The 24,770-nt window shown below is 45.8% G+C and overlaps 1 protein-coding gene across 1 annotated transcript in view; it reads right to left on the bottom strand.

Moving 5' to 3' along the window:
- Window positions 1–24,770, bottom strand: part of LOC106609797 (voltage-dependent L-type calcium channel subunit alpha-1C) — a 588,474-nt gene that overhangs the window by 151,029 nt on the left and 412,675 nt on the right. Inside the window, exons 4-5 of the mRNA XM_045722531.1 lie at window positions 22,119–22,258; window positions 32–171 (exon numbers count right to left, since the gene is read on the bottom strand). Of these exons, the coding sequence (XP_045578487.1) occupies window positions 32–171; window positions 22,119–22,258 (280 nt within the window). The remainder of the gene's footprint in view (window positions 1–31; window positions 172–22,118; window positions 22,259–24,770) is intronic.

Consider the following 24,770-nt stretch of genomic DNA (forward strand, 5'->3'; position numbering starts at 1 on the left):
GTGTGTGTGTGTGTGTGTGTGTCTGACTCACTGGGCACCCCAGACACCAGTCTGAGTGGCCTGAGCACCCTGAACGCCCGGAGTGCCTTCACATCAAAGCCCGCTGCCTTCCCTCCTATGGGCGTCCCTCCATCCACTTTGGTGGCCTGCTCTAATATAGCACTGAAGAGCCTGCAGAGAGAGTGGGAGAAAAGAGAGAGAGAGAGAGAGAGAGAGAGAGAGAGAGAGAGAGAGAGAGAGAGAGAGAGGAAGATCTTACAGGATTGATCGTCCTCATCATTATTATCATCGTCATTGGATTGTCATTGAGGACACTTGTTAAAGGGGCAGTGAAGTCAAAAAGTGTTATGATATTTCCTCACAGTGAGGTCCAAATAAACACTCTGAAATTGTTAACATGACGATATTGCCATTTTAGTGGGAGAGCTTTTTGTTTAACAATTCCTGGAATTTCAATCTGTTGTCCCGCAGCTTGACATCACAATCTGATTATTCTGACCAATGACCAGTCATCTTTTATTTGCATATGTATCCTCCTACTTTGAAGGGGTAAGTGGTGTAGGCTCGAGAGTCTAGACGATCCTATCTGCCAATCAGGGATGTCTATGTAAATATATTAAAATGTACACTACCGTTCAAAAGTTTGTGGTCACTTAGAAATGTCCTTGTTTTTGAAAGAAAAGCACTTTTTTTGGTCCATTAAAATAACATCAAATTGATCAGAAATACAGTGTAGACATTGTTCATGTTGTAAATGACTATTGTAGCTGGAAACGGCTGATTTTTAATGGAATATCTACATAGGAGTACAGAGGCCCATTATCAGCAACCATCAGTCCTGTGATATAGCAACACCCACATGATCAGAAGGAGCATTGTAATGGCAAAACGAGGCTCGGGGATATAAATGATAAATGATGAAAAACACACAGTGATTCAGGAGACATACAGGGATGATTTAACAATACAATAAAATACTACATGGGGGCTTCAACATTGTCATGAATTTGTCTTTATGAAATTGCATTTCTTTGTTTTTGTCCTTGTCATCTTTATCATAATCATCATCATCGTTATCAATCAACCATCAGTTAATGTATAATCATGGTTGATCGTCCTCCTTCCATTTTTCAGCAGTCCCAGAGGAGTATAATCAGTAACAGTATGATGTGGTCTGTTAGAGAGAACAGACATGGAGAGAGAGCAGAGCTAGACTGATGAAACACAGCACTGGTTCTACATATTAACCTGTTTCTATACCCAGCTCTCTCTCTCTCTCTCTCTCTCTCTCTCTCTATATATATATATATATATATGTGTCTCTCTCTCTCTCTCTCTCTCTCTCTCTCTCTCTCTCTCTCTCTCTCTCAATTCAATTCAATTTAAGGGCTTTATTGGCATGGGAAACATATGTTAACATGGCCAAAGCAAGTGAAGTAGATAATATCTCTCTCTCTCTTTCTACCACTTTCTCTCCCTCAATCTCTAACCTCCCCCTCTCCCTCTCTTTCTCTCTCTCTCTCTTGCTACCTCTTTCTCTCCCTCTCTCTCCCTCAATCTCTAACCCCCCCTCTCTCTCTTCTCTCCGAGTGCCTATAAAGCACTATACCATTGTCAGAAGAGCCTGGCTCAGAGGCCAGTAGGCGCCACATTAGATAGGCAGAATGATCAATTAACACAGACCAAATGGCTACTTGAAAATAACGGTTCTCTCCCCTCTTTCTCTCTCTTTTGGTGTCAATCCCCTACCTCTCTCTATATCTCTTCACCCCCTTCTATTTTGTAAACCTCTTTCTCACTCTCTTGGTGCCAATCCTTACCTCTCTCTCTATATCTCTTCATCCCCTTCTCTTTGTAAACCTCTCCCTCTCTCTCTCCATAGCCACCCCCCTCCCTCCCTCCCTCCCTCCCTCCCTCCCTCCCTCCCTCCCTCCCTCCCTCCCTCCCTCCCTCCCTCCCTCCCTCCCTCCCTCCCTCCCTCCCTCTATCTTTCTAAGCACTCACCACAGTCTCCAGGTCACTTCAAACCCCTGAGTGGAAGATGTCCGATTAGCAGAGGAAGTTAAAAGCCCAAATACTCCCAGAGGGAGGGAGGGGTGGAGGGAGGGAGAGAAGAAGGGCAGAGAAGTGCTCTCACAGGGCCCTATATTCCTCAGCTAATGAAGGAATAGGCTGCTAATATCATGATATAAACCATGTATCCTGGAGGGGTCATGTAATATAATATATCATAATATAAAACATGTATCCTGGGGGGGGTCATGTAATATAATATATCATAATATAAAACATGTATCCTGGGGGGTCATGTAATATAATATATCATAATATAAAACATGTATCCTGGGGGGTCATGTAATATAATATATCATAATATAAAACATGTATCCTGGGGGGTCATGTAATATAATATATCATAATATAAACCATGTATCCTGGGGGGGGTCATGTAATATAATATATCATAATATAAACCATGTATCCTGGGGGGTCATGTAATATAATATATCATAATATAAACCATGTATCCTGGGGGGGGTCATGTAATATAATATATCATAATATAAACCATGTATCCTGGGGGGGCATGTAATATAATACATCATAATATAAACCATGTATCCTGGGGGGGGTCATGTAATATAATATATCATAATATAAACCATGTATCCTGGGGGGTCATGTAATATAATATATCATAATATAAAACATGTATCCTGGGGGGGGTCATGTAATATAATATATCATAATATAAAACATGTATCCTGGGGGGTCATGTAATATAATATATCATAATATAAAACATGTAACCTGGGGGGGTCATGTAATATAATATATCATAATATAAAACATGTATCCTGGGGGGGTCATGTAATATAATATATCATAATATAAACCATGTATCCTGGGGGGGTCATGTAATATAATATATCATAATATACAACATGTATCCTGGGGGGGGGTCATGTAATATAATATATCATAATATAAACCATGTATCCTGGGGGGGGGGTCATGTAATATAATATATCATAATATAAAACATGTATCCTGGGGGGGGTCATGTAATATAATATATCATAATATAAACCATGTATCCTGGGGGGGGTCATGTAATATAATATATCATAATATAAACCATGTATCCTGGGGGGGGTCATGTAATATAATATATCATAATATAAAACATGTATCCTGGGGGGGGGTCATGTAATATAATATATCATAATAATCTCTCTCTGTGTGTATCTCTCTCTGTGTCTCTCTCTCTCTATCGCTCTGTGTGTGTATCTCTCTCTCTATGTGTCTCCTCTCTCTATCTCTCTGTGTGTATCTCTCTCTCTGTGTCTCCTCTCTCTCTATCTCGCTGTGTGTGTATCTCTCTCTCTGTGTGTATCTCTCTCTCTCAGCCACTCTGTAATGACACAGTGAGATGGGGACAGACAACAAAGGAGAGACAGAGAAAGAAATAGAATGAGCTGTCACCCTCTCTTCATATCTAATAAAATATATGTTATGCCTCACCACTGTGATCAGGGTTTATAATAACACTCAGCTACATGGAGGAGACCAAGGCCTTGGGGTTTATAATAACACTCAGCTACATGGAGGAGACCAAGGCCTTGGGGTTTATAATAACACTCAGCTACATGGAGGAGACCAAGGCCTTGGGGTTTATAATAACACTCAGCAACATGGAGGAGACCAAGGCCTTGGGGTTTATAATAACACTCAGCTACGTGGAGGAGACCAAGGCCTTGGGGTTTATAATAACACTCAGCTACGTGGAGGAGACCAAGGCCTTGGGGTTTATAATAACACTCAGCAACATGGAGGAGACCAAGGCCTTGGGGTTTATAATAACACTCAGCTACATGGAGGAGACCAAGGCCTTGGGGTTTATAATAACACTCAGCTACATGGAGGAGACCAAGGCCTTGGGGTTTATAATAACACTCAGCTACATGGAGGAGACCAAGGCCTTGGGGTTTATAATAACACTCAGCTACATGGAGGAGACCAAGGCCTTGGGGTTTATAATAACACTCAGCTACATGGAGGAGACCAAGGCCTTGGGGTTTATAATAACACTCAGCTACACGGAGGAGACCAAGGCCTTGGGGTTTATAATAACACTCAGATACATGGAGGAGACCAAGGCCTTGGGGTTTATAATAACACTCAGCTACGTGGAGGAGACCAAGGCCTTGGGGTTTATAATAACACTCAGCTACGTGGAGGAGACCAAGGCCTTGGGGTTTATAATAACACTCAGCAACATGGAGGAGACCAAGGCCTTGGGGTTTATAATAACACTCAGCTACATGGAGGAGACCAAGGCCTTGGGGTTTATAATAACACTCAGCTACATGGAGGAGACCAAGGCCTTGGGGTTTATAATAACACTCAGCTACGTGGAGGAGACCAAGGCCTTGGGGTTTATAATAACACTCAGCTACGTGGAGGAGACCAAGGCCTTGGGGTTTATAATAACACTCAGCTACATGGAGGAGACCAAGGCCTTGGGGTTTATAATAACACTCAGCTACATGGAGGAGACCAAGGCCTTGGGGTTTATAATAACACTCAGCTACGTGGAGGAGACCAAGGCCTTGGGGTTTATAATAACACTCAGCTACGTGGAGGAGACCAAGGCCTTGGGGTTTATAATAACACTCAGCTACGTGGAGGAGACCAAGGCCTTGGGGTTTATAATAACAAGCAGCTACATGGAGGAGACCAAGGCCTTGGGGTTTATAATAACACTCAGCTACGTGGAGGAGACCAAGGCCTTGGGGTTTATAATAACACTCAGCTACATGGAGGAGACCAAGGCCTTGGGGTTTATAATAACACTCAGCTACATGGAGGAGACCAAGGCCTTGGGGTTTATAATAACACTCAGCTACGTGGAGGAGACCAAGGCCTTGGTGTTTATAATAACACTCAGCTACGTGGAGGAGACCAAGGCCTTGGGGTTTATAATAACACTCAGCTACATGGAAGAGACCAAGGCCTTGGGGTTTATAATAACACTCAGCTACGTGGAGGAGACCAAGGCCTTGGGGTTTATAATAACACTCAGCTACGTGGAGGAGACCAAGGCCTTGGGGTTTATAATAACACTCAGCTACGTGGAGGAGACCAAGGCCTTGGGGTTTATAATAACACTCAGCTACATGGAGGAGACCAAGGCCTTGGGGTTTATAATAACACTCAGCTACATGGAGGAGACCAAGGCCTTGGGGTTTATAATAACACTCAGCTACATGGAAGAGACCAAGGCCTTGGTGTGTGTTAGTGTGTGTGTGTTAGTGTGTGTGTTAGTGTGTGTGTGTGTTAGTGTGTGTTAGTGTGTGTTAGTGTGTGTGTTAGTGTGTGTGTGTGTTAGTGTGTGTTAGTGTGTGTTAGTGTGGTGTGTTAGTGTGTGTGTGTTAGTGTGTGTGTGTTAGTGTGTGTGTGTTAGTGTGTGTGTTAATGTGTGTGTTAGTGTGTGTGTGTTAGTGTGTGTGTGTTAGTGTGTGTGTTAGTGTGTGTGTTAGTGTGTGTGTGTTAGTGTGTGTCTGTTAGTGTGTGTGTTACTGTGTGTGTGTGTTAGTGTGTGTGTTACTGTGTGTGTGTGTTAGTGTGTGTGTTACTGTGTGTGTGTGTTAGTGTGTGTGTTAGTGTGTGTGTTAGTGTGTTAGTGTGTGTGTTACTGTGGTGTGTTACTGTGTGTGTTAGTGTGTTAGTGTGTGTGTTAGTGTGTTACTGTGTGTGTTAGTGTGTGTGTTAGTGTGTGTGTTAGTGTGTGTGTGTTAGTGTGTGTCTGTTAGTGTGTGTGTTACTGTGTGTGTGTGTTAGTGTGTGTGTTACTGTGTGTGTGTGTTAGTGTGTGTGTTACTGTGTGTGTGTTAGTGTGTTAGTGCGTGTGTTACTGTGGTGTGTTACTGTGTGTGTTAGTGTGTTAGTGTGTGTGTTAGTGTGTTACTGTGTGTGTTAGTGTGTGTGTTAGTGTGTTAGTGTGTTAGTGTGTGTGTTAGTGTGTTACTGTGTTAGTGTGTTACTGTGTGTGTTAGTGTGTTAGTGTGTTAGTGTGTTACTGTGTGTGTGTGTTAGTGTGTGTGTTAGTGTGTGTGTTAGTGTGTGTGTTAGTGTGTGTTAGTGTGTGTGTTAGTGTGTGTGTTAGTGTGTTAGTGTGTTAGTGTGTTACTGTGTGTGTGTGTTAGTGTGTGTGTTAGTGTGTGTGTTAGTGTGTGTTAGTGTGTGTGTTAGTGTGTGTGTCTCTTTGACAAAGCGGAGGAAGGCTCTATCTGACTCTACTGAGTGGATGAAGTATCTATGTAATAACATGTGGGGGAGTGATGTTAATGGACCTGGTCAGGGGTAGAGCACTATACAGGGAATAGGGTGCCATTTGGGACAGCAGACTCTCTCTCTCTGTCCCCTATCCCAACAGGAGACTAAAGCCAGCTGACAGGCCAGTAAGAGCTGTGGACGAGGCAGGCTAAGTGTTGACATATGCTAGCAGACATAGAGGACCTGCTAGAGGACTGACCGCAGGCTGAGGAGCTGAGGGTGGAGGACATGACAGTACTGCTGGGAGATGGTTCAGCTTGACCTGATGGTGGTCCTATTCTGCTGGGAGGAGAGAGTGTGTGGTAGTGTGTATCCTAGGCATGTCTCTGTGTGTGTGTGTGGTAGTGTGTATCCTAGGCATGTCTCTGTGTGTGTGTGGTAGTGTGTATCCTAGGCATGTCTCTGTGTGTGTGGTAGTGTGTATCCTAGGCATGTCTCTCTGTGTGTGTGGTAGTGTGTATCCTAGGCATGTCTCTGTGTGTGTGTGGTAGTGTGTATCCTAGGCATGTCTCTGTGTGTGTGTGGTAGTGTGTATCCTAGGCATGTCTCTGTGTGGTAGTGTGGTAGTGTGCATCCTAGGCATGTCTCTGTGTGTGTGGTAGTGTGTATACTAGGCATGTCTCTGTGTGTGTGTGGTAGTGTGTATCCTAGGCATGTCTCTGTGTGTGTGTGGTAGTGTGTATCCTAGGCATGTCCCTGTGTGTGTGTGGTAGTGTGTATCCTAGGCATGTCTCTGTGTGTGTGTGGTAGTGTGTATCCTAGGCATGTCCCTGTGTGTGTGTGTGGTAGTGTGTATCCTAGGCATGTCTCTGTGTGGTAGTGTGTATCCTAGGCATGTCTCTGTGTGTGTGTGGTAGTGTGTATCCTAGGCATGTCTCTGTGTGTGTGTGGTAGTGTGTATCCTAGGCATGTCTCTGTGTGTGTGTGGTAGTGTGTATCCTAGGCATGTCTCTGTGTGTGTGTGGTAGTGTGTATCCTAGGCATGTCTCTGTGTGTGTGTGGTAGTGTGTATCCTAGGCATGTCTCTGTGTGTGTGTGGTAGTGTGTATCCTAGGCATGTCCCTGTGTGTGTGTGTGGTAGTGTGTATCCTAGGCATGTCTCTGTGTGGTAGTGTGTATCCTAGGCATGTCTCTCTGTGTGTGTGGTAGTGTGTATCCTAGGCATGTCTCTGTGTGTGTGTGGTAGTGTGTATCCTAGGCATGTCTCTGTGTGTGTGTGGTAGTGTGTATCCTAGGCATGTCTCTGTGTGTAGTGTGGTAGTGTGTATCCTAGGCATGTCTCTGTGTGTGTGTGGTAGTGTGCATCCTAGGCATGTCTCTGTGTGTGTGTGGTAGTGTGTATCCTAGGCATGTCTCTGTGTGTGTGTGGTAGTGTGTATCCTAGGCATGTCTCTGTGTGTGTGTGGTAGTGTGTATCCTAGGCATGTCCCTGTGTGTGTGTGGTAGTGTGTATCCTAGGCATGTCTCTGTGTGTGTGTGTGTAGTGTGTATCCTAGGCATGTCTCTGTGTGTGTGTGTGGTAGTGTGTATCCTAGGCATGTCTCTGTGTGTTTGGTAGTGTGTATCCTAGGCATGTCCCTGTGTGTGTGTGTGGTAGTGTGTATCCTAGGCATGTCTCTGTGTGTGTGTGGTAGTGTGTATCCTAGGCATGTCTCTGTGTGTGTGTGTGGTAGTGTGTATCCTAGGCATGTCCCTGTGTGTGTGTGTGGTAGTGTGTATCCTAGGCATGTCTCTGTGTGTGTGTGTGGTAGTGTGTATCCTAGGCATGTCTCTGTGTGTGTGTGTGGTAGTGTGTATCCTAGGCATGTCTCTGTGTGTGTGTGTGGTAGTGTGTATCCTAGGCATGTCTCTGTGTGTGTGTGGTAGTGTGTATCCTAGGCATGTCTCTGTGTGTGTGTGGTAGTGTGTATCCTAGGCATGTCTCTGTGTGTGTGTGTGGTAGTGTGTATCCTAGGCATGTCTCTGTGTGTGTGTGGTAGTGTGTATCCTAGGCATGTCTCTGTGTGTGTGGTAGTGTGTATCCTAGGCATGTCTCTGTGTGTGTGTGGTAGTGTGTATCCTAGGCATGTCCCTGTGTGTGTGTGTGGGTAGTGTGTATCCTAGGCATGTCTCTGTGTGTGTGTGTGGTAGTGTGTATCCTAGGCATGTCTCTGTGTGTGTGTGTGGTAGTGTGTATCCTAGGCATGTCTCTGTGTGTGTGTGTGGTAGTGTGTATCCTAGGCATGTCTCTGTGTGTGTGTGGTAGTGTGTATCCTAGGCATGTCTCTGTGTGTGTGTGGTAGTGTGTATCCTAGGCATGTCTCTGTGTGTGTGTGTGGTAGTGTGTATCCTAGGCATGTCTCTGTGTGTGTGTGGTAGTGTGTATCCTAGGCATGTCTCTGTGTGTGTGTGGTAGTGTGTATCCTAGGCATGTCTCTGTGTGTGTGTGGTAGTGTGTATCCTAGGCATGTCCCTGTGTGTGTGTGTGGTAGTGTGTATCCTAGGCATGTCTCTGTGTGTGTGTGGTAGTGTGTATCCTAGGCATGTCTCTGTGTGTGTGTGGTAGTGTGTATCCTAGGCATGTCTCTGTGTGTGTGTGGTAGTGTGTATCCTAGGCATGTCTCTGTGTGTGTGTGGTAGTGTGTATCCTAGGCATGTCTCTGTGTGTGTGTGGTAGTGTGTATCCTAGGCATGTCTCTGTGTGTGTGTGGTAGTGTGTATCCTAGGCATGTCTCTGTGTGTGTGTGGTAGTGTGTATCCTAGGCATGTCTCTGTGTGTGTGTGGTAGTGTGTATCCTAGGCATGTCTCTGTGTGTGTGTGGTAGTGTGTATCCTAGGCATGTCTCTGTGTGTGTGTGGTAGTGTGTATACTAGGCATGTCTCTGTGTGTGTGTGGTAGTGTGTATCCTAGGCATGTCTCTGTGTGTGTGTGGTAGTGTGTATACTAGGCATGTCTCTGTGTGTGTGTGGTAGTGTGTATCCTAGGCATGTCTCTGTGTGTGTGTGGTAGTGTGTATCCTAGGCATGTCTCTGTGTGTGTGTGGTAGTGTGTATCCTAGGCATGTCTCTGTGTGTGTGTGGTAGTGTGTATCCTAGGCATGTCTCTGTGTGTGTGTGGTAGTGTGTATCCTAGGCATGTCTCTGTGTGTGTGTGGTAGTGTGTATCCTAGGCATGTCTCTGTGTGTGTGTGGTAGTGTGTATCCTAGGCATGTCTCTGTGTGTGTGTGGTAGTGTGTATCCTAGGCATGTCTCTGTGTGTGTGTGGTAGTGTGTATCCTAGGCATGTCTCTGTGTGTGTGTGGTAGTGTGTATCCTAGGCATGTCTCTGTGTGTGTGTGGTAGTGTGTATCCTAGGCATGTCTCTGTGTGTGTGTGGTAGTGTGTATCCTAGGCATGTCTCTGTGTGTGTGTGGGTAGTGTGTATCCTAGGCATGTCTCTGTGTGTGTGTGGTAGTGTGTATCCTAGGCATGTCTCTGTGTGTGTGTGGTAGTGTGTATCCTAGGCATGTATCTGTGTGTGTGTGGTAGTGTGTATCCTAGGCATGTCTCTGTGTGTGTGTTGTAGTGTGTATCCTAGGCATGTCTCTGTGTGTGTGTGGTAGTGTGTATCCTAGGCATGTCTCTGTGTGTGTGTGGTAGTGTGTATCCTAGGCATGTCTCTGTGTGTGTGTGGTAGTGTGTATCCTAGGCATGTCCCTGTGTGTGTGTGTGGTAGTGTGTATCCTAGGCATGTCTCTGTGTGTGTGTGGTAGTGTGTATCCTAGGCATGTCCCTGTGTGTGTGTGTGGTAGTGTGTATCCTAGGCATGTCTCTGTGTGTGTGTGGTAGTGTGTATCCTAGGCATGTCTCTGTGTGTGTGTGGTAGTGTGTATCCTAGGCATGTCCCTGTGTGTGTGTGTGGTAGTGTGTATCCTAGGCATGTCTCTGTGTGTGTGTGTGGTAGTGTGTATCCTAGGCATGTCTCTGTGTGTGTGTGGTAGTGTGTATCCTAGGCATGTCTCTGTGTGTGTGTGGTAGTGTGTATCCTAGGCATGTCTCTGTGTGTGTGTGGTAGTGTGTATCCTAGGCATGTCTCTGTGTGTGTGTGGTAGTGTGTATCCTAGGCATGTCTCTGTGTGTGTGTGGTAGTGTGTATCCTAGGCATGTCTCTGTGTGTGTGTGATAGTGTGTATCCTAGGCATGTCTCTGTGTGTGTGTGGTAGTGTGTATCCTAGGCATGTCTCTGTGTGTGTGTGGTAGTGTGTATCCTAGGCATGTCTCTGTGTGTGTGTGGTAGTGTGTATCCTAGGCATGTCTCTGTGTGTGTGTGGTAGTGTGTATCCTAGGCATGTCTCTGTGTGTGTGTGGTAGTGTGTATCCTAGGCATGTCTCTGTGTGTGTGTGGTAGTGTGTATCCTAGGCATGTCTCTGTGTGTGTGTGGTAGTGTGTATCCTAGGCATGTCTCTGTGTGTGTGTGGTAGTGTGTATCCTAGGCATGTCTCTGTGTGTGTGTGGTAGTGTGTATCCTAGGCATGTCTCTGTGTGTGTGTGGGTAGTGTGTATCCTAGGCATGTCTCTGTGTGTGTGTGTGGTAGTGTGTATCCTAGGCATGTCTCTGTGTGTGTGTGTGGTAGTGTGTATCCTAGGCATGTCTCTGTGTGTGTGTGGTAGTGTGTATCCTAGGCATGTCTCTGTGTGTGTGTGGTAGTGTGTATCCTAGGCATGTCTCTGTGTGTGTGTGGTAGTGTGTATCCTAGGCATGTCTCTGTGTGTGTGTGGTAGTGTGTATCCTAGGCATGTCTCTGTGTGTGTGTGGTAGTGTGTATCCTAGGCATGTCTCTGTGTGTGTGTGGTAGTGTGTATCCTAGGCATGTCTCTGTGTGTGTGTGTGGTAGTGTGTATCCTAGGCATGTCTCTGTGTGTGTGTGTGTAGTGTGTATCCTAGGCATGTCTCTGTGTGTGTGTGGTAGTGTGTATCCTAGGCATGTCTCTGTGTGTGTGTAGTGTGTATCCTAGGCATGTCTCTGTGTGTGTGTGGTAGTGTGTATCCTAGGCATGTCTCTGTGTGTGTGTGGTAGTGTGTATCCTAGGCATGTCTCTGTGTGTGTGTGGTAGTGTGTATCCTAGGCATGTCTCTGTGTGTGTGTGGTAGTGTGTATCCTAGGCATGTCTCTGTGTGTGTGTGGTAGTGTGTATACTAGGCATGTCTCTGTGTGTGTGTGGTAGTGTGTATCCTAGGCATGTCTCTGTGTGTGTGTGGTAGTGTGTATACTAGGCATGTCTCTGTGTGTGTGTGGTAGTGTGTATCCTAGGCATGTCTCTGTGTGTGTGTGGTAGTGTGTATCCTAGGCATGTCTCTGTGTGTGTGTGGTAGTGTGTATCCTAGGCATGTCTCTGTGTGTGTGTGGTAGTGTGTATCCTAGGCATGTCTCTGTGTGTGTGTGGTAGTGTGTATCCTAGGCATGTCTCTGTGTGTGTGTGGTAGTGTGTATCCTAGGCATGTCTCTGTGTGTGTGTGGTAGTGTGTATCCTAGGCATGTCTCTGTGTGTGTGTGGTAGTGTGTATCCTAGGCATGTCTCTGTGTGTGTGTGGTAGTGTGTATCCTAGGCATGTCTCTGTGTGTGTGTGGTAGTGTGTATCCTAGGCATGTCTCTGTGTGTGTGTGGTAGTGTGTATCCTAGGCATGTCTCTGTGTGTGTGTTCTCCCTCCAGAGGAAACCCTACAGGTTAGCCAGTCTGCTCTTCTCTCTCTGTCCAGACATAAACCAGGACAACACCATCCTTACTCTTTATGGCTAAAGTGACCCATCTCCTGGCGCCAGCAGTGAGAGAGAGAGAGAGAGAGAGAGAGAGAGAGAGAGAGAGAGAGAGTGTGAGTATTAGAGAGAGATAGTATGTGTGTGTGAGTGTGTGTGTGCCTGTGTGTGTGAGACCCATCTCTCTGTGGAGTACTTCCTTTTACAACACTATCTGATGGTGAAGATAAGACACTGAGGGTGTGAATCAGTCAGACTGTCAACACACTCTAGCATTTACACTATATCAGTATGGGCTTTAACCTCCAATAACCCTACAGGAATGGACTATTTTAACCTCAATAACCCTACAGGAATGGACTGTTTTAACCTCCAATAACCCTACAGGAATGGACTGTTTTAACCTCCAATAACCCTACAGGAATGGACTATTTTAACCTCAATAACCCTACAGGAATGGACTGTTTTAACCTCCAATAACCCTACAGGAATGGACTATTTTAACCTCAATAACCCTACAGGAATGGACTGTTTTAACCTCAATAACCCTACAGGAATGGACTATTTTAACCTCAATAACCCTACAGGAATGGACTATTTAAACCTCAATAACCCTACAGGAATGGACTATTTTAACCTCAATAACCCTACAGGAATGGACTATTTTAACCTCAATAACCCTACAGGAATGGACTATTTAAACCTCAATAACCCTACAGGAATGGACTGTTTTAACCTCCAATAACCCTACAGGAATGGACTGTTTTAACCTCAATAACCCTACAGGAATGGACTATTTTAACCTCAATAACCCTACAGGAATGGACTATTTTAACCTCAATAACCCTACAGGAATGGACTATTTTAACCTCAATAACCCTACAGGAATGGACTATTTTAACCTCAATAACCCTACAGGAATGGACTGTTTTAACCTCAATAACCCTACAGGAATGGACTATTTTAACCTCAATAACCCTACAGGAATGGACTGTTTTAACCTCCAATAACCCTACAGGAATGGACTATTTTAACCTCGATAACCCCTACAGGAATGGACTATTTAAACCTCAATAACCCTACAGGAATGGACTATTTTAACCTCAATAACCCTACAGGAATGGACTATTTTAACCTCAATAACCCTACAGGAATGGACTATTTTAACCTCAATAACCCTACAGGAATGGACTGTTTTAACCTCCAATAACCCTACAGGAATGGACTGTTTTAACCTCCAATAACCCTACAGGAATGGACTATTTTAACCTCAATAACCCCTACAGGAATGGACTATTTTAACCTCAATAACCCTACAGGAATGGACTATTTTAACCTCAATAACCCCTACAGGAATGGACTGTTTTAACCTCAATAACCCTACAGGAATGGACTGTTTTAACCTCCAATAACCCTACAGGAATGGACTATTTTAACCTCAATAACCCTACAGGAATGGACTGTTTTAACCTCAATAACCCTACAGGAATGGACTGTTTTAACCTCCAATAACCCTACAGGAATGGACTATTTTAACCTCAATAACCCTACAGGAATGGACTATTTTAACCTCAATAACCCTACAGGAATGGACTATTTTAACCTCAATAACCCCTACAGGAATGGACTGTTTTAACCTCAATAACCCTACAGGAATGGACTATTTTAACCTCCAATAACCCTACAGGAATGGACTGTTTTAACCTCAATAACCCTACAGGAATGGACTATTTTAACCTCAATAACCCTACAGGAATGGACTATTTTAACCTCAATAACCCTACAGGAATGGACTATTTTAACCTCAATAACCCTACAGGAATGGACTATTTTAACCTCAATAACCCTACAGGAATGGACTGTTTTAACCTCAATAACCCTACAGGAATGGACTATTTTAACCTCAATAACCCTACAGGAATGGACTATTTTAACCTCAATAACCCTACAGGAATGGACTATTTTAACCTCAATAACCCTACAGGAATGGACTGTTTTAACCTCAATAACCCTACAGGAATGGACTATTTTAACCTCAATAACCCTACAGGAATGGACTGTTTTAACCTCAATAACCCTACAGGAATGGACTATTTTAACCTCAATAACCCTACAGGAATGGACTATTTTAACCTCAATAACCCTACAGGAATGGACTATTTTAACCTCCAATAACCCTACAGGAATGGACTATTTTAACCTCCAATAACCCTACAGGAATGGACTGTTTTAACCTCAATAACCCTACAGGAATGGACTATTTTAACCTCAATAACCCTACAGGAATGGACTGTTTTAACCTCCAATAACCCTACAGGAATGGACTATTTTAACCTCAATAACCCTACAGGAATGGACTATTTTAACCTCAATAACCCTACAGGAATGGACTGTTTTAACCTCAATAACCCTACAGGAATGGACTATTTTAACCTCAATAACCCTACAGGAATGGACTATTTTAACCTCAATAACCCTACAGGAATGGACTATTTTAACCTCAATAACCCTACAGGAATGGACTATTTTAACCTCAATAACCCTACAGGAATGGACTATTTTTACCTCAATAACCCTACAGGAATGGACTATTTAAACCTCAATAACCCTACAGGAATGGACTGTTTTAACCTCAATAACCCTACAGGAATGGACTGTTTTAACCTCAATAACCCTACAGGAATGGACTATTTTAACCTCAATAACCCTACAGGAATGGACTATTTTAACCTCAATAACCCTACAGGAATGGACTATTTTAACCTCAATAACCCTACAGGAATGGACTATTTTAACCTCAATAACCCTACAGGAATGGACTGTTTTAACCTCAATAACCCTACAGGAATGGACTATTTTAACCTCAATAACCCTACAGGAATGGACTATTTTAACCTCAATAACCCTACAGGAATGGACTATTTTAACCTCAATAACCCTACAGGAATGGACTGTTTTAACCTCAATAACCCTACAGGAATGGACTGTTTTAACCTCAATAACCCTACAGGAATGGACTATTTTAACCTCAATAACCCTACAGGAATGGACTATTTTTACCTCAATAACCCTACAGGAATGGACTATTTAAACCTCAATAACCCTACAGGAATGGACTGTTTTAACCTCAATAACCCTACAGGAATGGACTATTTTAACCTCAATAACCCTACAGGAATGGACTATTTTAACCTCCAATAACCCTACAGGAATGGACTGTTTTAACCTCAATAACCCTACAGGAATGGACTATTTTAACCTCAATAACCCTACAGGAATGGACTATTTTAACCTCCAATAACCCTACAGGAATGGACTGTTTTAACCTCCAATAACCCTACAGGAATGGACTGTTTTAACCTCAATAACCCTACAGGAATGGACTATTTTAACCTCAATAACCCTACAGGAATGGACTATTTTAACCTCAATAACCCTACAGGAATGGACTGTTTTAACCTCCAATAACCCTACAGGAATGGACTATTTTAACCTCAATAACCCTACAGGAATGGACTATTTTAACCTCAATAACCCTACAGGAATGGACTATTTTAACCTCAATAACCCTACAGGAATGGACTATTTTAACCTCAATAACCCTACAGGAATGGACTATTTTAACCTCCTCAAAACCCTACAGGAATGGACTGTTTTAACCTCAATAACCCTACAGGAATGGACTGTTTTAACCTCAATAACCCTACAGGAATGGACTATTTTAACCTCAATAACCCTACAGGAATGGACTATTTTAACCTCCAATAACCCTACAGGAATGGACTATTTTAACCTCCAATAACCCTACAGGAATGGACTGTTTTAACCTCCAATAACCCTACAGGAATGGACTGTTTTAACCTCAATAACCCTACAGGAATGGACTGTTTTAACCTCAATAACCCTACAGGAATGGACTATTTTAACCTCAATAACCCTACAGGAATGGACTATTTTGTTGCGTTCTACACACTGTGTTGAGCTGGCATCTCCGACTCTACTGCTCTACCATCGGAGGGTCGTTTGAGAAAGCCTGACTGGTGACTCTGCCACGGGCACTGGCTCAGTGATGCTAGCCCTGTGTGTCCCGGCCTGGAGAGATAGTGATGGCCATTCTGAGTGAGCAGCACAGTGGTATGGAGCGACGTGTTGTGTGTGTGTGTGTGTGTGTGTGTGTGTTCCCTTGCCCCCTCCCTACCCCCGTGTCCTGAGGCATAACAGAGTCATCCCGATAGAAGGGGAGAAGGACAGGCACCGTCTCTATCACACGCTCAATTAGAGCGTTTTCCATAGCATTAACATCAGTGTCAGCACTCACAGATAGAGTTATTACTCCTGAACAGGCTTCACAGCACCCTGCTGGCATATACACACACACACACACACACACACACACACACACACACACACACACACACACACACACACACACACACACACACACACCACACACACACACACACACACACACACACCACACACACACACACACACACACACACACACACACACACACACACACACACACACACACACACACACACACCGTAGGCTGAACAGATGTTCCAAGGCGCTGAGTTGCATAATGCACAGCGCTGCGCTGACCAATCACCATCCAGTACAGCTAATCAGCATAACACCCCTATAGAACACAAACCTCATTGTCTGCGTCCCAAATGGAATCGTATTTCCTAATAGTGCACTACTTTGGAGCAGAACTCTATTGGCCCTGGTCAAAAGAAGCGCACTATAAGTTTCCATTTGGAACTCATAGAAACCCTAGTCCTGTTGTAATGACCAATCTGTGTCAGGCATGGCAGATGTCTGCTATGATCACTACTCTTAGCTTAATTAGCTAGGCCACCGTAGACGATGGCAGAACTGGCCTGCTGCTGTGATGGGAGGACCAGCAGCCATATTGAGGGTACCAGTCAAACTGCTGTGATGGGAGGACCAGCAGCCATATTGAGGGTACCAGTCAAACTGCTGTGATGGGAGGACCAGCAGCCATATTGAGGGTACCAGTCAAACTACTGTGATGGGAGGACCAGCAGCCATATTGAGGGTACCAGTCAAACTACTGTGATGGGAGGACTGACAGCCATATTGAGGGTACCAGTCAAACTACTGTGATGGGAGGACTGACAGCCATATTGAGGGTACCAGTCAAACTACTGTGATGGGAGGACCAGCAGCCATATTGAGGGTACCAGTCAAACTGCTGTGATGGGAGGACTGACAGCCATATTGAGGGTACCAGTCAAACTGCTGTGATGGGAGGACCAGCAGCCATATTGAGGGTACCAGTCAAACTGCTGTGATGGGATGACCAGCAGCCATATTGAGGGTACCAGTCAAACTAATGTGACGTGATGACCAGCAGCCATATTGAGGGTACCAGTCAAACTGCTGTGATGGGAGGACTGACAGCCATATTGAGGGTACCAGTCAAACTACTGTGATGGGAGGACCAGCAGCCATATTGAAGGTAGCAGTCAAACTAATGTGACGTGATGACCAGCAGCCATATTGAGGGTACCAGTCAAACTGCTGTGATGGGAGGACTGACAGCCATATTGGGGGTACCAGTCAAACTGCTGTGATGGGAGGACCAGCAGCCATATTGAGGGTACCAGTCAAACTGCTGTGATGGGAGGACTGACAGCCATATTGAGGGTACCAGTCAAACTGCTGTGATGGGAGGACCAGCAGCCATATTGAGGGTACCAGTCAAACTAATGTGATGGGAGGACCAGCAGCCATATTGAGGGTACCAGTCAAACTGCTGTGATGGGAGGACCAGCAGCCATATTGAGGGTACCAGTCAAACTGCTGTGATGGGAGGACCAGCAGCCATATTGAGGGTACCAGTCAAACTAATGTGACGTGATGACCAGCAGCCATATTGAGGGTACCAGTCAAACTGCTGTGATGGGAGGACTGACAGCCATATTGAGGGTACCAGTCAAACTACTGTGATGGGAGGACCAGCAGCCATATTGAAGGTAGCAGTCAAACTAATGTGACGTGATGACCAGCAGCCATATTGAGGGTACCAGTCAAACTGCTGTGATGGGAGGACTGACAGCCATATTGGGGGTACCAGTCAAACTACTGTGATGGGAGGACCAGCAGCCATATTGAGGGTACCAGTCAAACTGCTGTGATGGGAGGACTGACAGCCATATTGAGGGTACCAGTCAAACTACTGTGATGGGAGGACTGACAGCCATATTGAAGGTACCAGTCAAACTGCTGTGATGGGAGGACCAGCAGCCATATTGAGGGTACCAGTCAAACTGATGTGATGGGAGGACTGACAGCCATATTGAGGGTACCAGTCAAACTACTGTGATGGGAGGACCAGCAGCCATATTGAGGGTACCAGTCAAACTGCTGTGATGGGAGGACCGACAGCCATATTGAGGGTACCAGTCAAACTGATGTGATGGGAGGACTGACAGCCATATTGAGGGTACCAGTCAAACTGCTGTGATGGGAGGATCAGCAGCCATATTGAGGGTACCAGTCAAACTGATGTGATGGGAGGACTGACAGCCATATTGAGGGTACCAGTCAAACTACTGTGATGGGAGGACCAGCAGCCATATTGAGGGTACCAGTCAAACTGCTGTGATGGGAGGACCGACAGCCATATTGGGGGTACCAGTCAAACTACTGTGATGGGAGGACCGACAGCCATATTGAAGGTACCAGTCAAACTGCTGTGATGGGAGGACCAGCAGCCATATTGAGGGTACCAGTCAAACTGCTGTGATGGGAGGACCGACAGCCATATTGGGGGTACCAGTCAAACTACTGTGATGGGAGGACCGGCAGCCATATTGAGGGTACCAGTCAAACTGCTGTGATGGGAGGACCGACAGCCATATTGAGGGTACCAGTCAAACTACTGTGATGGGAGGACCAGCAGCCATATTGAGGGTACCAGTCAAACTACTGTGATGGGAGGACTGACAGCCATATTGGGGGTACCAGTCAAACTACTGTGATGGGAGGACTGACAGCCATATTGAGGGTACCAGTCAAACTGCTGTGATGGGAGGACTGACAGCCATATTGAAGGTAGCAGTCTGCTGTGCTCTGAGGGACTGTGAAGTTGCTATCGAAGGGTTCTAGTAATTCTAATTATATGTCAGGTAATACTGCTGTGGGACTCCCCAGGGAGAGAGAGAGACACACACACACAGAGAGAGAGAGAGAGTGTATTATGTTATTCTGTAATCCATTTTCTGACATCTGGGGCATAGACACTGAGACATATACATTTCATCCTCCTCAGGGTCACTGTTCACACACACACACACACACACACACACACACACACACACACACACACACACACACACACACACACACACACACACACACACACACACACACACATGCACGCACGTCAGCACGCACGCACTCACACAAAATCCCTCAACGCAAAGAAGCGCTAATCTAGCGTGACACGCCTCCTTCGCCATATCATCCTCACTCCAGCGCTGTCGTCCTCTCCTCCTCCTCCTCTGCCTTTCACACAGAGATAGAGTGAGTAAACACACAGTAAGACAAAGCCCCGGGCCCTAGCAGCCCACGGTTACCGGCTGGCAGGTTCCACTAGGGAGGAGGACAGGGAGACTGCAGTCAATGATGGGGCCTTCAGGGGCTGTGTCTTAGCTGCTTTTAGTCTTGTTTTCTCTCTCTCTGCCGCTCTTGCTCTCCTCTGTGTCGGTGTGCTTATCAGGGCTTGCCTGCGGTCCATCTGTGAGCATGGAAAGCTTTTTAGAACCAAAGAGAGACTGGGATGGAGGGAGAATAGAGAGAAAAGAGGATGGCCTTTCCTTCTTTCTCTAGGCTGCCCCTCTCTGATGGGGTTTTCCCCACTCTCTCCATTATTCTTTCTGGGACTTGAGGCCTCTATTAACTGTGTGTGTGTGTGTGTGTGTGTGTGTGTGTGTGTGGTGTGTGAGAGAGAGAGAGAGAGAGAGAGAGAGAGACGGAGAGAGAGAGAGAGCTGTAGAAAGAGACGGAGAGAGAGAGAAGGAGCTGTAGAGAGAGAGAGAGAGAGAGAGAGAGAGAGAGAGAGAGGCTGTAGAGAGAGACGGAGAGAGAGAAAGAGAGAGACGGAGAGAGAGCTGTAGAGAGAGAGAGAGAGAGAGAGAGAGAGAGAGAGAGAGAGAGCTGTAGAGAGAGACGGAGAGAGAGAAAGAGAGAGACGGAGAGAGAGCTGTAGAGAGAGAGAGAGAGAGAGAGAGAGAGAGAGAGAGAGAGAGAAAATGAGTTAGAAAGAGAATGAAAAAGCTTTGAAGTTTACTGTTCATTGTTTATTTCACTTTTGTATATTATCTACAGTACTGCACTTGCTTTCGCAAAGTAAACATATGTTTCCCATGCCAATAAAGCCCTTTGAATTGAATTGAAAGAGATAATTGAATTGAATTGAGAGAGAGAGAGAGAAAGAAAGAGAGAGAGAGAGAGAGAGAGAGAGAGAGAGAGAGAGAGAGAGAGAGAGAGAGAGAGAGAGAGAGAGAGAGAGAGAGAGAGAGAGAGAGAGAGAGAGAGAGAGAGAGACAGAGAGAGAGAGAGAGAGAGAGAGAGAGAGAGAGAGAGAGAGAGAGAGAGACAGAAAGAGAGAGAGAGAAAGAGAGACAGTATGAGAGACAGAAAGAGAGAGAGAAAATGAGTGAGAAAGAGAATGAAAAAGCTTGATAGAAAACACATAAGAGGGAGGGTTTCTTTCCTCTGTGGTGATGGGATGTTTCAATGAGGCTGTAGGACTCCTGCTCTGCTCTACACAATGAGAGGACCAGACATCACTCATGTTATTCCCTTCACCATACATACAGTACAGGCTCACACACACCCACAAGCACACGCACACGCACACGCACGCACACACACACACACACTCACACTCACACACGCACACACACACTCACACTCACACACTCACACGCACACACACACAGACACACACACACACACACACACACACACACACACACACACACACACACACACACACACACACACACACACACACACACACACACACACACACTCACACACACACACACACACACACACACACACACACGCCCCAGATACAAGAGGAAGATTCCCTGTTGATGTTGATTGGTAGCAGTGGTGTGGAAGTAAAGGAGATCAGATCAGTGTCAACACCGAGGGAAATAAATCCTGTTCTGAAGAGATACAGGTCCATTACTGTAGAAGCGGGTGGTAGTCATAGAGATGTACTAGAGAACTGATCTCCTGTCAAAGACGCTGCCCGTGCAACATCAGGCTTTGGTCCAACCCTATGGTTCCTCAGTGGAAACCCCATCATAGAAAACTGGTTCTAACTAAATAAATACATCAATATGTATGTGGACAGGAAGTATGAGTCGAGGAGGGCAAGATTATCTTTCACACTGACAAAAGCCTCTTCGGGAGGCCTCAGTGCAAAGTGCAAACACTGTTTTGATTTCTTGAATGTCTGGTTGATTGACTGGTTGATTGATTACATTTACATTACATTTTAGTCATTTAGCAGACGCTCTTATCCAGAGCAACTTACAGTAGTGAATACAGACATTTCATGTTTTTTGCTTTTGTTTTGTACTGGCCCCCTCTGGGAATCGAACCCACAGCCCTGGTGTTGCACACACCATGCTCTACCAACTGAGCCACAGGGAAGACCTGATTGACTGGTTGATTGATTTATTGATTGGCTGATTGACTGGTTGATTGATTTATTGATTGGCTGATTGACTGGTTGATTGATTTATTGATTTGCTGATTGACTGGTTGATTGATTTATTGATTGGCTGATTGACTGGTTGATTGATTTATTGATTTGCTGATTGACTGGTTGATTTATTGATTGGCTGATTGACTGACTCAGACAGAGTTGCCTGGGACCACACTGTACTGTACTCACCACAATGAATGATTGATTCATGTATTACTTGATTGTTCAATTGATTGACAGATTCTCTGGTTAATTGATTGATTGATTGACTGTTTGACTGTTTGACACTGTAATGTACTCACCCCACGACAACGATGATGAAATCCAATAAGTTCCATCCATTCCTCAGGTATGCGTTTGGGTGGAAGAGCAGTCCGTAGGCTATTACCTTCAGAAAGGCTTCTACTGTGAAGACGATGAGGAAGAGATACTCTACCCGCTCCTACAGAGAGACACAGGAGAGAAGAAGAAGGAGATGACTTTATTGTTGTCCAACAGAAATGTTACTTCGGGGTGGCAGGTAGACAAGTGGTTAGAGCGTTGGACTTGTAACCAAAAGGTTGCTAGATCAAATCCCCGAGCTGACAAGGTAAAAATCTGTTATTCTTCCTCTGAACAAGGCCCCTAGGCTGTCGTTGAAAAGAAGAATTTGTTCTTAACTGACTTGCCTAGTTAAATAAAGGTTAAATAATAAATGAATTAAAAAAAGATAGCGAGGGAGGAGACGTCAGGATATTGTTCCTGTGATTTGATAAGCTGCAATAAAGGCGAATAGCGATACTTTAAACCCAGACATTTTAAATGTTCTCTGAAATGTCAAGCATTTTATTTATGCCAGTACTTAGGAGAGAACATCTTGCTTTGAGCTCTGCGTTGCTACGTCTCGTTGCTACGTCGTTAATCAACATGATGAAAATATATGAGAGATCTAAAGATGAGAGGGAGGAATAAAACACACACACACACACACACACACACACACACACACACACACACACACACACACACACACACACACACACACACACACACACACACACACACACACACACACACAGATAGACACACAACAAGGTAACCCTAACCCTAACCCTAACCCTAGCTCCTTACCCTAACCCTAAACCTAACCCTAGCTCCTAACCCTAACCCTAAACCTAACCCTAGCTCCTTACCCTAACCCTAAACCTAACCCTAGCTCCTAACCCTAAACCTAACCCTAGCTCCTTACCCTAACCCTAAACCCTAACCCTAGCTCCTAACCCTAAACCTAACCCTAGCTCCTTACCCCCCTAACCCTAAACCCTAACCCTAGCTCCTTACCCTAACCCTAAACCTAACCCTAGCTCCTTACCCTAACCCTAAACCTAACCCTAGCTCCTTACCCTAACCCTAAACCCTAACCCTAGCTCCTAACCCTAAACCTAACCCTAGCTCCTTACCCTAACCCTAAACCTAACCCTAGCTCCTTACCCTAACCCTAAACCTAACCCTAGCTCCTTACCCTAAACCTAACCCTAGCTCCTTACCCTAAACCTAACCCTAGCTCCTTACCTCAACCCTAAACCTAACCCTAGCTCCTTACCCTTAACCTAACCCTAGCTCCTTACCCTAACCCTAAACCTAACCCTAGCTCCTTACCCTAACCCTAAACCTAACCCTAGCTCCTTACCCTAACCCTTACCCTAACCCTAACCCTAACCCTAACCCTTACCCTAACCCTAGCTCCTAACCCTAGCTGAAGTTTTTATCAATATCACAGGCGCTCCGTTCACACGCCTTATATAGAGGTCCTGGATGGCAGGGAGCTCGGCCCTAGTCATGTACTGGAGACACACACACACACACACACACACACACACACACACACCACACACACACACACACACACACACACACACACACACACACACACACACACACACACACACACACACACACACACACACACACTACGGTGGCACACCCATACACACACCAACACACACATACCCACCCGCGAGGTACAGGGGCATGCAGCACTTGTACGTAGGCCTACACTCTTAGAAAGAAGGGTTCCAAAAGGGTGCAATAGATGTCCCCATAGGACATGTCCTTTTGTTTCCATGTAGAACCAAAAACAGTTCTTCAAAGGGTTCTCCTATGGGGAGAGCCAAAGAACCCTTTTAGGTTCTAGATAGCACCTTTTCTAAGACTGTATAGACTCAGTGCACACAGTAGATTCAGGTTACTGTGAGGCAGACCCACAGTGGGAGAGGAGAGAGGACAGTAGACTCAGGTTACTGTGAGGCAGACCCACAGTGGGAGAGGAGACTGGACAGTAGACTCACCAGGCTGAACCACCAGGCTGGACCACCAGGCTGGACCACCAGGCTGGATCACCAGGCTGCACCACCAGGCTGGACCACCAGGCTGCACCACCAGGCTGCACCACCAGGCTGGACCATCAGGCTGGACCACCAGGCTGAAAAACCCGGCTGGACCACCCGGCTGCACCACCAGGCTGGACCACCAGGCTGGATCACCAGGTTGGATCACCAGGCTGCACCACCAGGCTGGACCACCAGGCTGCACCACCAGGCTGGACCACCAGGCTGCACCACCAGGCTGGACCACCAGGCTGGACCACCAGGCTACACCACCAGGCTGGACCACCTGGCTGGACCACCAGGCTGGACCACCAGGCTGGACCACCAGGCTACACCACCAGGCTGGACCACCTGGCTGGACCACCAGGCTGGACCACCAGGCTGGACCACCAGGCTACACCACCAGGCTGGACCACCTGGCTGGACCACCAGGCTGGACCACCAGGCTACACCACCAGGCTGGACCACCTGGCTGGACCACCAGGCTGGACCACCAGGCTACACCACCAGGCTGGACCACCTGGCTGGACCACCAGGCTGGACCACCAGGCTGCACCACCAGGCTGGACCACCAGGCTGGACCACCAG

Source organism: Salmo salar, chromosome ssa07 (genome assembly GCF_905237065.1).
Source record: "Salmo salar chromosome ssa07, Ssal_v3.1, whole genome shotgun sequence".
Lineage (NCBI taxonomy): Eukaryota > Metazoa > Chordata > Actinopteri > Salmoniformes > Salmonidae > Salmo > Salmo salar.